The 13,208-nt window shown below is 41.5% G+C and overlaps 1 protein-coding gene across 4 annotated transcripts in view; it reads left to right on the forward strand.

The window, feature by feature from the left end:
* Window positions 1-13,208, forward strand: part of FYB1 (FYN binding protein 1) — a 157,078-nt gene that overhangs the window by 53,003 nt on the left and 90,867 nt on the right. For all 4 annotated transcript variants that reach the window (XM_047863016.1, XM_047863011.1, XM_047863022.1 and 1 more), the window contains exon 2: window positions 8,750-9,911. In XM_047863016.1, the coding sequence (XP_047718972.1) occupies window positions 8,777-9,911 (1,135 nt within the window). In that variant the 5' untranslated portion in view covers window positions 8,750-8,776. The remainder of the gene's footprint in view (window positions 1-8,749; window positions 9,912-13,208) is intronic.

Here is a 13,208-nt window from a genome sequence, read left to right on the forward strand (position 1 = left end):
TTCACACTCCAGATCCTTTACTGTAACCGGTCTTGATTAACTTGTCAACACCTTCCTCTTCTGAGCCGATTTCTTCTCACAGGACTTTCACATGCTGGGAAGGAAGTCTCTAGAAAACCCCATAGATGGCCTCATCTCCCTACCCCAGCCCACTCCATGTAGACCATACACTTTCGGTTTCTAACTTCTTGTCAAGTGCAGAGAGAGAACTCACGGCCCAGGCTCCCGTGTCTATGTGTGTCTATGTGTTTGTGTCTGTGCTGCAGGGAACATGGAGACTGAGAAAAAAGGAAGCAGAACATTTCTATGTTATTTTTTTCCCAGGTCAAACAGCATCTTTCTCAGCCATCAAGCGTTTTTATTTTAGATCTCGTATGTTTTTAGCAAAGTAAGTTTTATTTTGCTGGTGTGTACTACGTATATATAAAAATAGAATAACCACTAGAAATAGTAAGTGAAATTAAGATCTCTTTGGGATGACAGAGTTGGAGGCACAGGAAAAATGAAAGAACTTCTGTCACATAATGGAGTGTACTTAAATATTGTCTTAAGATCCAAATAAGCCGCTAGTAAGACATCTATGAAAACACTTCAATTACCTACAAGTTTGTTAGCCAAAATGTAAATTCCTCAGAGACTATCCTCTAATTGATATATTTAGTTAACTCAGGCTGAGTGAATTATACAGTAAGCAAATGTAAGTTACATTTTCTATATAAGCTATGCAAAATGGGCTAACAAAAATAAACGGTTTGGGGGCTGTTTGTCGTTCCCTACCACCAACATCTGACTTCGTATTCTCTACATCCTGTCACCATTCCATTAGCATCAAGGAGTCAACAACTTGTAGCAGAACAAACTTCAGAAACATGTAAGAAGTCACAGTGAAGTTCCTGATCCATTTTGCTTAAGGCATCAGAAGCCGTGACAAAGTCAGAACCGTGTTGGTGCAGGAGCTATTTGGTAGGATAACCAGAAAGGTTTGAAGGCTCTACTTTGTAGAAAGATGGTGATTTTCAAGCCCGATTTTAAATACAGAAGGTACATAAAAGCCTAAAGCATCAATATACCTTGAGAGTCCAAGGTGACACAGAATTTGGAAAGTGGGCCATCACTGGCTGAGCTTTACTTGCTGCTGAACTATCTTGTTTCCTCTACTTCAATTCCCTCTAGAAGAGAGAACACAGTAGGAACAAGGAAAGGATCCAGAACAGGTGCCTGAGGTAATACAAGGGGGAATAATGATGCAGAGGTTTTCTGCTAAGGTACTTAGGCCAGCCTCCTGAAGCGAAATGGCCAAGTTCACCTGTGTTGAGGGGATCCAAGCAACACAGCTCCCAGAGAGACCCCACTCGTGCCAGGTGTTTTCTTCTTCCTCCTTTACGCCTCACAGCAGGAGGCTGGCTGCCGGGCTTGTCTGCAGCTCCATCTTCACCTTTACAAGCCACCGACAGTCCTGTGAGGGCTCCCCCACCGCTTCCGCCATCAGCTCCTCCTACCTGTGCCCTTGCCCATTCTGCAGAGCCTGAGCTTGCCCCGAGAACTCAATTTGTGGTGAGGAGCATGTTCCCACATCCTGTTGAAGAGGGGCCTGGTGCTCCTCCAACCTCAGAGGCTCAGCCAACTGGAATCCATCATGGCCCATTCACAATGAGGTAGAGACTCTGTGAGACAGAGAGCTCTTAAAAACAGATTCATGAGAGGGGTTCAACACCCTTCAAGAAGCTAAGGAAATCATGTCCCCAGCTATCATGTGTGGGCTCAATCATGGTGAAATTCAAGTAAACTCAGCCCATCAGCCAGTATGTGTGATAGATATTATGGAAAGAAATGTGCCAGGCATTAGGGAGGTCTTGTTTGGGTGAGTGGTGGCAGAGGGGGGCTGTTTTTGAGGAAGAAAAATAAAAACAGTTCCCTGCTCTTACAACTCACTGGGGAAGAAGAGTAGACACAGTGTGTACTTAAGTTAGAATCCACTAGGTACCTCAATATTTAGAAAGTGTTAATGGGGATGAAAAAGGCGTATTGCAGTTTCACTGTCTCTAGTGCCCAACCTGCCATCTATCATCTTGTGAGAAGTTGTAACAAGTACTGTATTTTCAACCAACTTCTATTAACTCTGTCTTTACAACTAATAGCAAGTAGAGTGGTCTTATTAAGTAATCTCTGACAATAAATAGTTTTAAGAAAGTTTGTTTTCAGATTAAAGCAATTCCCTTTTCCAAGTTCACTGAGTATAGAAGATTAAGTCTCTTTAAAAAGAAAAGAGGAGTGACTTCTTTTCTTTAAAAAGAAAAGTCGATTGCTAAGCGTCCGACTCTGGCTCAGGTCATGATCTCGTGGTTCCTGAGTTCAAGCCCCGCATCGGGCTCTGTGCTGACAGCTCAGAGCCTGGAGCCTGCTTTGGATTCTGTGTCTATCTCTCTGCTCCTCCCCCACTTACACTCAGTCTCTCTCCTTCAAAAATAAATAAACTCTAAAAAAAATTTCAAAAATGACACAAACACATCTTGAGGTAAAATCAGGCTTCAATTATTTTAAATTCATTAGTTCCCCATGATTCATGGCTGTTTTATCTATTGTGTGCTTTATAAATGAAACTTTACGAAGATGACACTTTCAAAGACATGGAACTTTGAAAACAATCTCTAGCAACAGCTTTTTGTATTATTTCGTTTTCACACAGGTATTTATAGGCATTAGATTATATTCTATTACCAAAATCAAAAGCAGACTTTCTGGTAAAGTGTTTTCAATAATCCAGGAGTGATAGATTAATTCAGGGCTTCTCAGCCGCAGCACTATTTGGACTGATAATTCTTTGTTGAGGGGCTGTCCTGTGCATTGTAGGATGTTCAGCAGTATCTCTGGCTTCTACTTACTGGAAGCCAAGAACACTCCCTTGGTCAGTCATCTCAGTCAAAGATTTTGCCAGACATTGCCAAAAATGTTTCTCATTGAGAACCACTGGATTCACCTAATATCCAAGATATGTTTAAAAGTATGAGTACTATAAAAATAAATCCCAAACTAAGCAAAACCCTGTTATCATCAACAGTGATAAAGTGTTTTTAATTTTTGATACAAAAATACGTAGACAAACTAGCTACAAAGGGGAACATTTTCTTAATGTGTTCAGTTTCTTGATGCCTGTCCTAAATGTCATCTCAGCCTTTGTTTAAGTATGTACTTGATCCATTACCTTCACATAAGTTGCTAAAAGCAAAGAAAGATTTTCTGGAATCTGGAGTTGTTAACTAGCAATGCAGCGGATGTAGTAAATGCATTTTCACTCACAGCCTCCTCCCTGGGGGTTGTGGAAAGCGTGGTAAGTTTATGCCAGTGAAGATACACAATTCTGAGGAAGGGAAAAATATATGGGGGCTAAAGGAAATTCATTTCTATCAAGAGCATTTCTACAGTTAAATCTGTGTGATTATAGAGCAAGAGATGGGAGTTGTTTGTACTAAACATTATATAAGTAGATGGAAATGTAGGTACAGAGGGAAATCATAATGAATTTCTTCAAATGACTTTGGAAAAGAAATTTGAGTAATTTGAGATGAAATGTTTGATTTACTTAAAATATCCTGAACTCAAAAGGTCTTCCAGATTTTAAATACCTCTTCTTAGGAATAAGTAGGGCCCAATCTTTAAATCATTAAAAGTTAAAAAGGTTCTGCAAACTAATGTAAAGTGTTAATAAGGGAAACCAGACGCAACTCCCTGTGCCATCTTCTCAGTGCTTTTGTAAATCTAAAACCATTCTAAAAATAAAATAAAATAAAAACCTATTTTAAAAAATTGTGCCAATAATATGCACTGATGTGGATCAACTGTAAGGGAAGATGACAGAGATAATATTGAAAATATTTAACCACTGGAATTGTACAGGTACCAAGCAATCAGAATGGTTGCTTGTGATATATCCAGCTGGGCTCGTATGTAGCAACTATCAGTTCTGGAAAAAAGCAAACTGCAAAGCAAGGGTTTCCACTTGTGCAAAAAGTGGGGACAGGAAGAATGTGTGTGTGTGTGTGTGTGTGTGTGTGTGTGTGTGTGTGTGTGTGTATAATTGCATATGCACAGCTTAGAAATATACATAAGACCCTGAGAACAGTGGTTACCTCTGGTGAGGCAATGAAATCAGGATGAAAGAATGTCAAAAAAAATTTTTTTATCATTTTTACCTTTCTATCCTTACCATTATGCAAGAAATCTAGCTATTATTGTTAAGATTAAGGGCAAATCTGGATGTTGAAAATCTTCTCTAATAAACTTAAAACAATGATAATGATCAAACAACTCCTAAAGCTAAGCAGTCAGAATAAGTGATTAAATGGTTGTAGAGTTTGGGCTACTGATTTGCCAGATTTATTAGCAGTTCCTGTTTCTTCAAAGTGTCCATCCTATGTAAGAACTTACTACTATTTCTTTCTCTATCTTTCAACATTCAGTGAAAAGTTTCAGAGTGTGGGTAAACCAAACTCCAACACAATAACTCCATTATGTTATCCAGCAGTATGTGTGTTTCAGTCACATTGATTTAAAATTACAACATAATGTAACATATGGGGCTCCTGGGTGGCTCAGTCTGTTGAGCAATCGACTCTTGATAATGTCTCTCGTATTATCTCACAGTCATGGGATTAAGCCCCACACCAGGCTCTAAGCTGACGGTGGAGCCTGCTTGGGGTTCTCTCTCCCTCTCTCTCTGCCCCTCCCCCTTTCACACACATGCACACACATGCGCTTTCTCTCTCTAAAAAAAAAAAATAAAAATAACATTTAAAAAAGAACATAATATAGCATAATGTATAAACTTGTCAAAGCACTATGTTGTTCACCAGAAACTAATGTAATATGTGTCAACTACACTCACATTTTAAAATTCAAAACAAATAAAATAAATATAATTAAATTAAATTAAAACATAACATTAACTGCGGTGCCTGGGTGGCTCAGTTGGTTAAGCGTCCAACTTCAGCTCAGGTCATGATCTTGCAGTTCATGAGTTTAAGCCCCGCGTCAGGCTCTGTGCTGACAACTCAGAGCCTGGAGCCTGCTTCAGATTCTGTCTCTCCCTCGCTCTCTGCTCCTTCCCCACTTGTGCTTGCTCACTCTCTCTACCTCTCTTTCTCTCTCAGAAATAAACATTAAAAAGAATTTTTTTTAAAAAACCATAATGTGAACTATTATAACTTCAGAATTTGATCACCTGGAGAAAATGATATCATATGACTAGTGAATTATAAAAAATAAGGTTGGGGGCGCCTGGGTGGCACAGTCGGTTAAGCGTCCGACTCCAGCCAGGTCATGATCTCGCGGTCCGTGAGTTCGAGCCCCGCGTCAGGCTCTGGGCTGATGGCTCAGAGCCTGGAGCCTGTTTCCGATTCTGTGTCTCCCTCTCTCTCTGTGCCTCCCCCGTTCATGCTCTGTCTCTCTCTGTCCCAAAAATAAATAAACGTTGAAAAAAAAATTTTTTTTAAAAATAAGGTTGGCAAACAATCATTGGCTGTGCAGTACAGGTAATTCTTGATCTAAGAATGTTACATGCATTCATCCATTTAATCTTGATTTAAAAACAAAACCCTGTGAAAAACGGAGAGTTATTATTATCATTTTACAGAGGAAGAAAACTGAGTCTCAGAGAGGTTAAGTAACTTGTTAGGTCACATGGCCAGTAATTGACAAAATCAAGATTTGAACCCAAGTCAATAATCCTAGAGCCTGGGTTATTAACCATGATGTTGCATGGCCTCCTGGGTCTGGGCTAGCAGCTAAGAGACTTAAGTTCCAGTTCTGAATCAACCACTTCCATATTTTCTACTGTAAAACCAGGACCTGGAGTTTGACAATGGGTTTGTTTGTTTCATGGGTTTTCCCCCATGAAACCCAAGATATGCAGTTGCGATCACTAAGTACGATATTGCCGTAATCTTTTAGTTGCTTTTTCCTCTCCAGTGCAGTGAGAGAGGAGGACTAGATGATTCCTAAGGCTTCCCTTGCGGTATAAAACTAGGAGACCCTCTGATGTTACAAGCACACTTACAGTTATTAGCTTAATCGACTTAATAGCCCCATGAAGCTGCATTGTTATTCCTATGATAGAACTGAGCAAACTAAGGCCCAGAGACCTTATGTCCCCAGCCCTAAGTTCAACAGCTGGTAAGATTCAAACCCAGGCAGTCTGGCTCCCCAGTCTGTGCTATTAACCACTCTGCAATGTAGCTTCTTGTTATAAATCTAGAATAAATTATAGATCTAGAATATACATTGCAAAATATAAAATGAGTTCAGAATAAAGGAGTTCTTCCCCGGAGACCAACTTTCTTACAGATGGGGAGCACGTTTTTGTGTTAATACTTCTGTATGCTAGGGTTTGAAGTCTCTGCAGCCGTGTTAGGTTTTGTGTTAGGGTTTGAAGTCTCTGCAGCCGTGATCTCCTTGGGAGGACACAGGGAAGGACCCATCTTCTCCCATTCTATCCCCCAGCACCCCAACTCTCCCTAGTCCTGCTGTCTTCCTGCCTACAGCCTTCAGGGATTGTTTGAGGATTGGAAGATATGGGGACAAAAAGAGTGGTCAAGGTAGACAACGTAAAAAACAAGATGTTCTCAGCAACTTGAAGATAGGGTAGTAAGTTAAAGGAGCAAATTGAAACTGAAAAATGGTGTTCTCATCTGCTTTTCTCCTCCTAGCACCTAGGTTCCCTTCCCCCATCCTGCAACCACACATGCATTGTGGTTTGGAACAAAGAAAAACTCCAGCTGAGGACACCACTTCTTTTAAATTGCAAGTCGCAGTATTCATTCAGCTCATTGCCAACCCTTATTTCCCCGAATATGCATTAGAAGCCTGAAGGTGTCAGACCCCAGCCCACGTGTTGTGGGGATACAAGAAGGAATGAGACCATTTCTGGACTTCAGATCCCTAGATACACCTGAGTTTGCATTCCTGTGCTCGCAGTTCCTGGCTGTGAGCCCTTGAATAGGCTACTTAATATTTCTTTTTTTTTTTTTTAATTTTGTTTTTAACGTTTATTTATTTTTGAGACAGAGAGAGAGAGAGCATGAACAAGGGAGGGTCAGAGAAAGAGGGAGACACAGAATCTGAAACAGGCTCCAGGCTCTGAGCTGTCAGCACAGAGCCCGACGCGGGGCTCGAACTCACGGACCGCGAGATCATGACCCGAGCCGAAGTCAGACGCTTAACGGACTGAGCCACCCAGGCACCCCAATATTTCTCTTTTTTTTTTCTTAACGTTTATTTATTTTTGAGACAGAGAGAGACAGAGCATGAACAGGGGAGGGTCAGAGAGAGGGAGACACAGAATCTGAAACAGGCTCCAGGCTCTGAGCTGTCAGCACAGAACCCGACGTGGGGCTCGAACTCACAGACCGGGAGATCATGACCTGAGCTGAAGTCGGCCGCCCAACCGACTGAGCCACCCAGGCTCAATATTTCTAATAATTTTTCTATTTTATTTCTAATATTTCTAATATTTCTAATAATAGTTTCCCAATTTTTCTAATAATATTTCTAATAATATTTCTAATAATAGTTTCCATATATTGAGCCCATGATCTGGTTTTGTGGTATGGAGTAGGGCATTGAAAAGTGAGATGTATTTGGACATGTGGCCAGATAGGTGGTAGTGGAGAGAAATAAAACATCTTCTAGGTGAATATTAAAGCACAAAAATGGAAACTGTCACGGCCACAGGTGTATCTTCAGTGATTTTTTTTGATGCTTCAGATTTTCAAATATTTCTAGAACAACTAGAAAATGTCAAATCCCAGCTTTGGAAAGAAAGAGCAAACACACCATGAATTTTTCCAGACTACATGGGATTATATTCAGAGAAGGGTAACTATTTGTTGTCTTTACTGAGTAATATCCTAATTCTAGACAAGGACAGAAACTGTGCAGCAGGCCTTCTAAGAGGGAGTGTTAAATGTCCTTCTAGAAGAGAGGAGACTGGAGAAACGACAAGGCTGGATGTGAGACTTCCCAGCCAGTCTCTACTGCTTCCTGGTCACCTTCCCCGTGGGTTCCCAAGAGAGGACCAGCTTGGGAGGTGATCACATTCTGCCTGCTAGTCTCGTTCCAATTGAATCAGCAGCACTCAGTATTTACAAATAAGTAGAAAAACTCACTTACTATTTACTTATCCAAATGAGTGAGCTTTTCTGCCACATCTCAGTTCTCAAGCAGATAACACCTTAAACGTGGATGGGACCAGAAGTCCTCTTGCAAACCACAGAGATGTTAAACATGGCCGTGCTGTAGAAAGCGTGCCAGCTGGATTTATAGAAGAACTTATTTTCACTTTTTCAAGTGCAGTTTCTGTTTAAGAGGCCCGACTGTAAAATATGGAAGAAGTCCCTTATTAGTCACTTCCATATTTTGTCAAGTAAAACTAAGGAGAAACACACCAAGTTTTAGAAGAAATCCAACAGGAGAGCTGGAGAAAGACAAAAGGTAAGTTGTAACTTAAACAGAAATAGACGAGTCAGTCTAAGACAAGCAAAACAAAAAAAAACACTCTATGCACAGCAACAGCCCTCCCCTTCAAGAAACTCTCACAGATTATTTTGCCATAGAGGAAGATAAGTGTTACAATGTCTCCCTAACCAATCAGGGACGCTGCAAGCCTCAAACCAGGAAGCCCTTTAGAGTGTAGTATTTTAAATTGTGCAAGTGAGACTTCTGGCTCTCAGTTAGTTTTTGTTCCCTGTGCTTGTAGGACACAAAAGCAGATGTGAAGTCCCTCATGGCGAAGTTTAACACGGGGGGCAACCCCACGGAGGAGGTCTCTGTCAACAGCCGCCCCTTCAAAGTCTCGGGGCAAAGCTCACCTTCAGGAGTACAAGCTAAAAAGAACCTATTCAACAACCAAGGAAGTGCCAGCCCTCCTGCAGGACCTAGCAACGTACCTAGGTTTGGGTCCCCAAAGCCACCTTTGGCAGTGAAACCTTCATCTGAGGAGAAGCCTGACAAGGAGCCCAAGCCCCCGTTTCTAAAGCCTACGGGAGTGGGCCAAAGATTTGGACCACCGGCAAACTCAGCCACCAGAGACCCTGAGGTAAAAGTGGGATTTCCAAAACCTGTAGGCCCCAAGCCCATCAATGTGCCCAAGGAAGATTCCAAACCTGTGTTTCCCCGGCCCCATGGGAATAAGCCTTTGCTTCACAATGTAAACGAAGACCACGACCTAAAGCCACCAGGCCCCAAGCCAGGCTCTAATCCCCCAGCCCAGGAAACTGAGCAGAAGCAAGTGTTCCCCAAGTTGGCTGGGGTTAAAGGCAAGTTTGGGTCAGCCTCCCAAGACCACGACCCCAAGCCCCTCTTAACCAAGCCCATCTTTGGCCAGAAGCCATCCCTGAGTAGTGATGACAGCCACGAAGATGAGAACACCACCAAGAACGCGTCTGTACAGAAAGGCCTCCCGACCCCCCTTGGAGCCAAGTCCAAAATGACCCCTTTAAAACCAACAAGGCATGACGAAGAAAATAAAGACCAGGGAGGAGAGACGTCAAGTTCACCTTTCCCTGGCGTGGTTCTGAAACCTGCCGTGAACAGAGGAAGCCCAGGCCTCTCCAAAAATGCTGAGGAGAAAAAAGAAGATAGGAAGATAGATGCTGCTAAGAACGTCTTCCTGAGCAAAATGAATCAGGAGGACCCGGCTTCTGGGGCTCCTCCTGCCAAGTTCCCTAAGACGCCTTCTAAGCTGACAGGGGCAGGGCCATGGGGCCAAAGTCAGGAGAAGGAAAAGGGAGACAAGAATTCAGCCACCCCTAGGCAGAAGCCCCTGCCTCCCCTGTTCACCCTGGGCCCACCGCCACCAAAGCCCAGCAGACCCCCAAATGTTGACCTGACAAGATTCCGCAAAGCCGCTTCTGGAAACAGTGAGTTCTTTTTCTCGTTCGCTATTTAAGAAGTTTTGTTGTACAGCAGAGGGTGTTTTACCTTCTGGGGAAAAAAATTATAACAAGGAATGATTCCATCACCGGGACTCCTGGCATGTGGTGACCTTTCTTTGGCATTTTTTTTTTTTTTTTTTTTTTTTTTTGCTTCAGTATGGGAGGTGTGAGAGGCAAAAATCCTTAGTTCTGTGAGCAAGTGCCTTGGTGGGCCGCTTTTGGGGTGGGAAGGGAAATATATCCACTTGATCGATAAGTGGTTTTGCTTTCATTTACTTCCTTAGCTGGGTTTCATTTCTGTTGGATGAGGCTAAGGTGTGTTCCCCTTACTGCCACAAAAGAGTTAGACAGAAAGATGAGCAAACCTTTCGGTTGATGGTTTTCAGACTGGGTCAATTCTGATGCCCGGGAACATTTGGCAATGTCTTGAGGCAGTTGTGATTGTCACTACCGGAGGTTGCTACTGGCAGGTAGCAGATAGAGGCCGGAGTGGCTGCGACACATCTGGGACCACGTAGGGCAGCCTGCCCCAGCAAAATAGCCAGCCCAGTGTCAATAGTACAGAGCTTGAGAAAACCGCTTCCAAGTGATCTTAAATGTCCAAAATGTCATCATGCGTTTCCTAAGCCCAATATTCAAATAAGAGAGGAAACAGGGCTCAGGAAATGCCACTTTGTTTTGTAGTTCAGCTGTTTTCTATTTCTCGACACAAATCTTTCTGAACTTTGCTGATTCCTAAAGTAGTACCTAACTAGGATAAGCCAAAGGGACACTTTAGTCTCCTTCAGGGTAAATAGCTTAATTTTCTTCCGGAGATGTTACAATCCTATGGCACGTGCTAAAACTTGATGCTGAATGGCCTGACTTCCCACGTCATTGTAACCCTGCAGAGTGACAATGGAAGCTCACTTATACCTGAAATGATTAATATTTTAGGCCAATAATGTGCAACTATTGTTTATTATTGGGGAAGGTGTAGAAAGGATGCTTGTGGAATAGTGACCACACCACTATCAGACATATTTTCTTCCTTACAAAAATATGGCCTAATTAAAGCAGTTCTAAGTATAAGTATGTTTTTCTTTTTCGGTTCTGCAGAAGCATCTTGCAGTCTATCATCTTCCTCACATCAATATCTTGCTGTTGATCAACAGATTAGTGATCAAATCCCCCATTAATCTATCCTGTAGAAAGCACATTTGAAATGATGCCATGATTATCCATCTTCTAGAAGGATTCAGCCTTGTCACGTTTGTGTCCTCCTCATCTGTCACCTTCTCATTTTAATACTGGTCCATAACTCAGAAACATTATTTTTGTGACAATTTCTAAAAGATCCCCTCTGACTTCCCTTAGTTCTTCTGTGCCTCAGATAAAATTTAAAAAAAAATTAGCTATCATAACCTCCGTCTAACCTCTAACATCAAACCAGGGAAACTTAGTGATGTTAAGTAGAAATCCTTAGGCGTTTTATTCCATGTTCTCCATCTTTATTTCCACTCAACTCCCAGGTTTGAGGTGGTAACCAGTTGTCTTGTGTCATGCTGTTGAAATGCTGATGGAGTCCACTGCTCTACAATCCCAGCAAGGGACTGTCAGTATTGGTCAGTATTGAGCTGACCACCAGTGCGATAAAGTTCCAAGGGACCGAGGCCAAACTGCCCAGTAGGCAGAGTGGGTCCTTGCTTTCTTTTCTCCCTTTCCCCCACGCTGACCTGTCTCCCTACTGCTCAAGTGCCCACAACACAATTTAGACTCTAATTCCTCCTATAATGTATCCCACCTCTAACTCAGATCCCTTGGAATATAGTATCCTCCAAAAGTGAGGCAGTTCCCTCCTCATCCACCTTTTTCGCAAATCAAAACTCAGTCCTTCTTGATTTGAACTGACCTCAGGTTAGTGTCAGGATAAAGCAAGCAGATTCCTAACTTTAAATTGTGGGTAACACCCCTTTAAAGCATTCACATTTTTTTTTTAATGTTTAAATTTTTTAACTGATTTTTTTTTAAATAGAAATTACATCTGGCTGAACAAAAAACAAGCATAAAATGATATACAGTCCTTGTCTGTCATTTTCTGGGTCTTCTCAGCCTCTGCCCCACAGAAACCACTTTTCTTAATTTCTGTGTCCATCCAGTTTCCTTATGTCTATGTAAGCAAATGTAAACATAGATATTAATCCCCTTGGCTTTATACTCAAGAAGTAGGGCATTATATGCAATGCTTTGATCCTTGCTTTTAAAAAAAAAAATCTTGTATATCTTTTCATATTTTAATAAGAGGTAACTGAATATTCTTTAGAGTTGCATAATCTTCTGGTAAATGAATGACTTACCTAATCGATTGAAGAACTTGTACTGTTTCCAAACCTTTTCTCTTCAAAACAATGCTGCAAAAAATAAGCTTGTATAGGTGACTTATATGTTATTTTCTGAACACTGAGAATTTCCTAACAGGCAGGTCTGCTGACTCCTGATCCTACCACTGCTATTTTTCCCAAACTACACTAAGGAATTTAGCATTCCACTTAAGAAGGTTAAAAATATACCAGATTTAGAAACTATATAGTGTTCGAATTAACCAATGCTTCATCTAATTACTCTGCAGGTTTTCAAAGCTCTAAAACTATTTTTTCTTAGCCTTCTACCTGATTCCTTCCTTTCCAGGTTCACATCCAACCCCTTAAACCTCTTCCCCAGACCTACTCTCCATCTTTTATCATCTTTGTCCAGTATATTGCCCATCAAAAATATGTATTATTTATTGAGGACTTGTTACATACCAGATACACACTACTCTGTTCGCTCCTCCCAAGAACCCAATGAAATAAGAATTCTATGAGGAAACTAAAGTTCAGAGATGTTGGGTAATTTGCCCAAGACTGTACCATGACTAAGCAGGGGCAGAGCTGATCCTTGGGTGTCTCTAATTCCAGGACTAGGGTCCCCCTCACCGCACTCCCTGCTAGGCTCCTTCTCTTGAAACATAGGATATCTTGAGATAATAATTGGGGCATAAGGGATATTCAAAGAATTCTCATTCTTCTCTCTCTCTCTCTCTCTCTCTCTCTCTCTCTCTCTCTCTTCTTTGGCTGAAACTTTTTTTTTTTAACTACAAATACCACCGTAAGCTACATGAAGACAGACACCAGTCTGCTTAACATTATTTATTTGGAGCATAGAAATAATACCTTCTTGTTCATTGCTCGGGTCTGTCATCCCACCAAAGTCTATTTAATCAGATTTTAGTATTAATATTCTCTGTAGCTTAGCAATTACTTT

This window comes from Prionailurus viverrinus, chromosome A1 (genome assembly GCF_022837055.1).
Source record: "Prionailurus viverrinus isolate Anna chromosome A1, UM_Priviv_1.0, whole genome shotgun sequence".
Classification (NCBI taxonomy): Eukaryota; Metazoa; Chordata; class Mammalia; order Carnivora; family Felidae; genus Prionailurus; species Prionailurus viverrinus.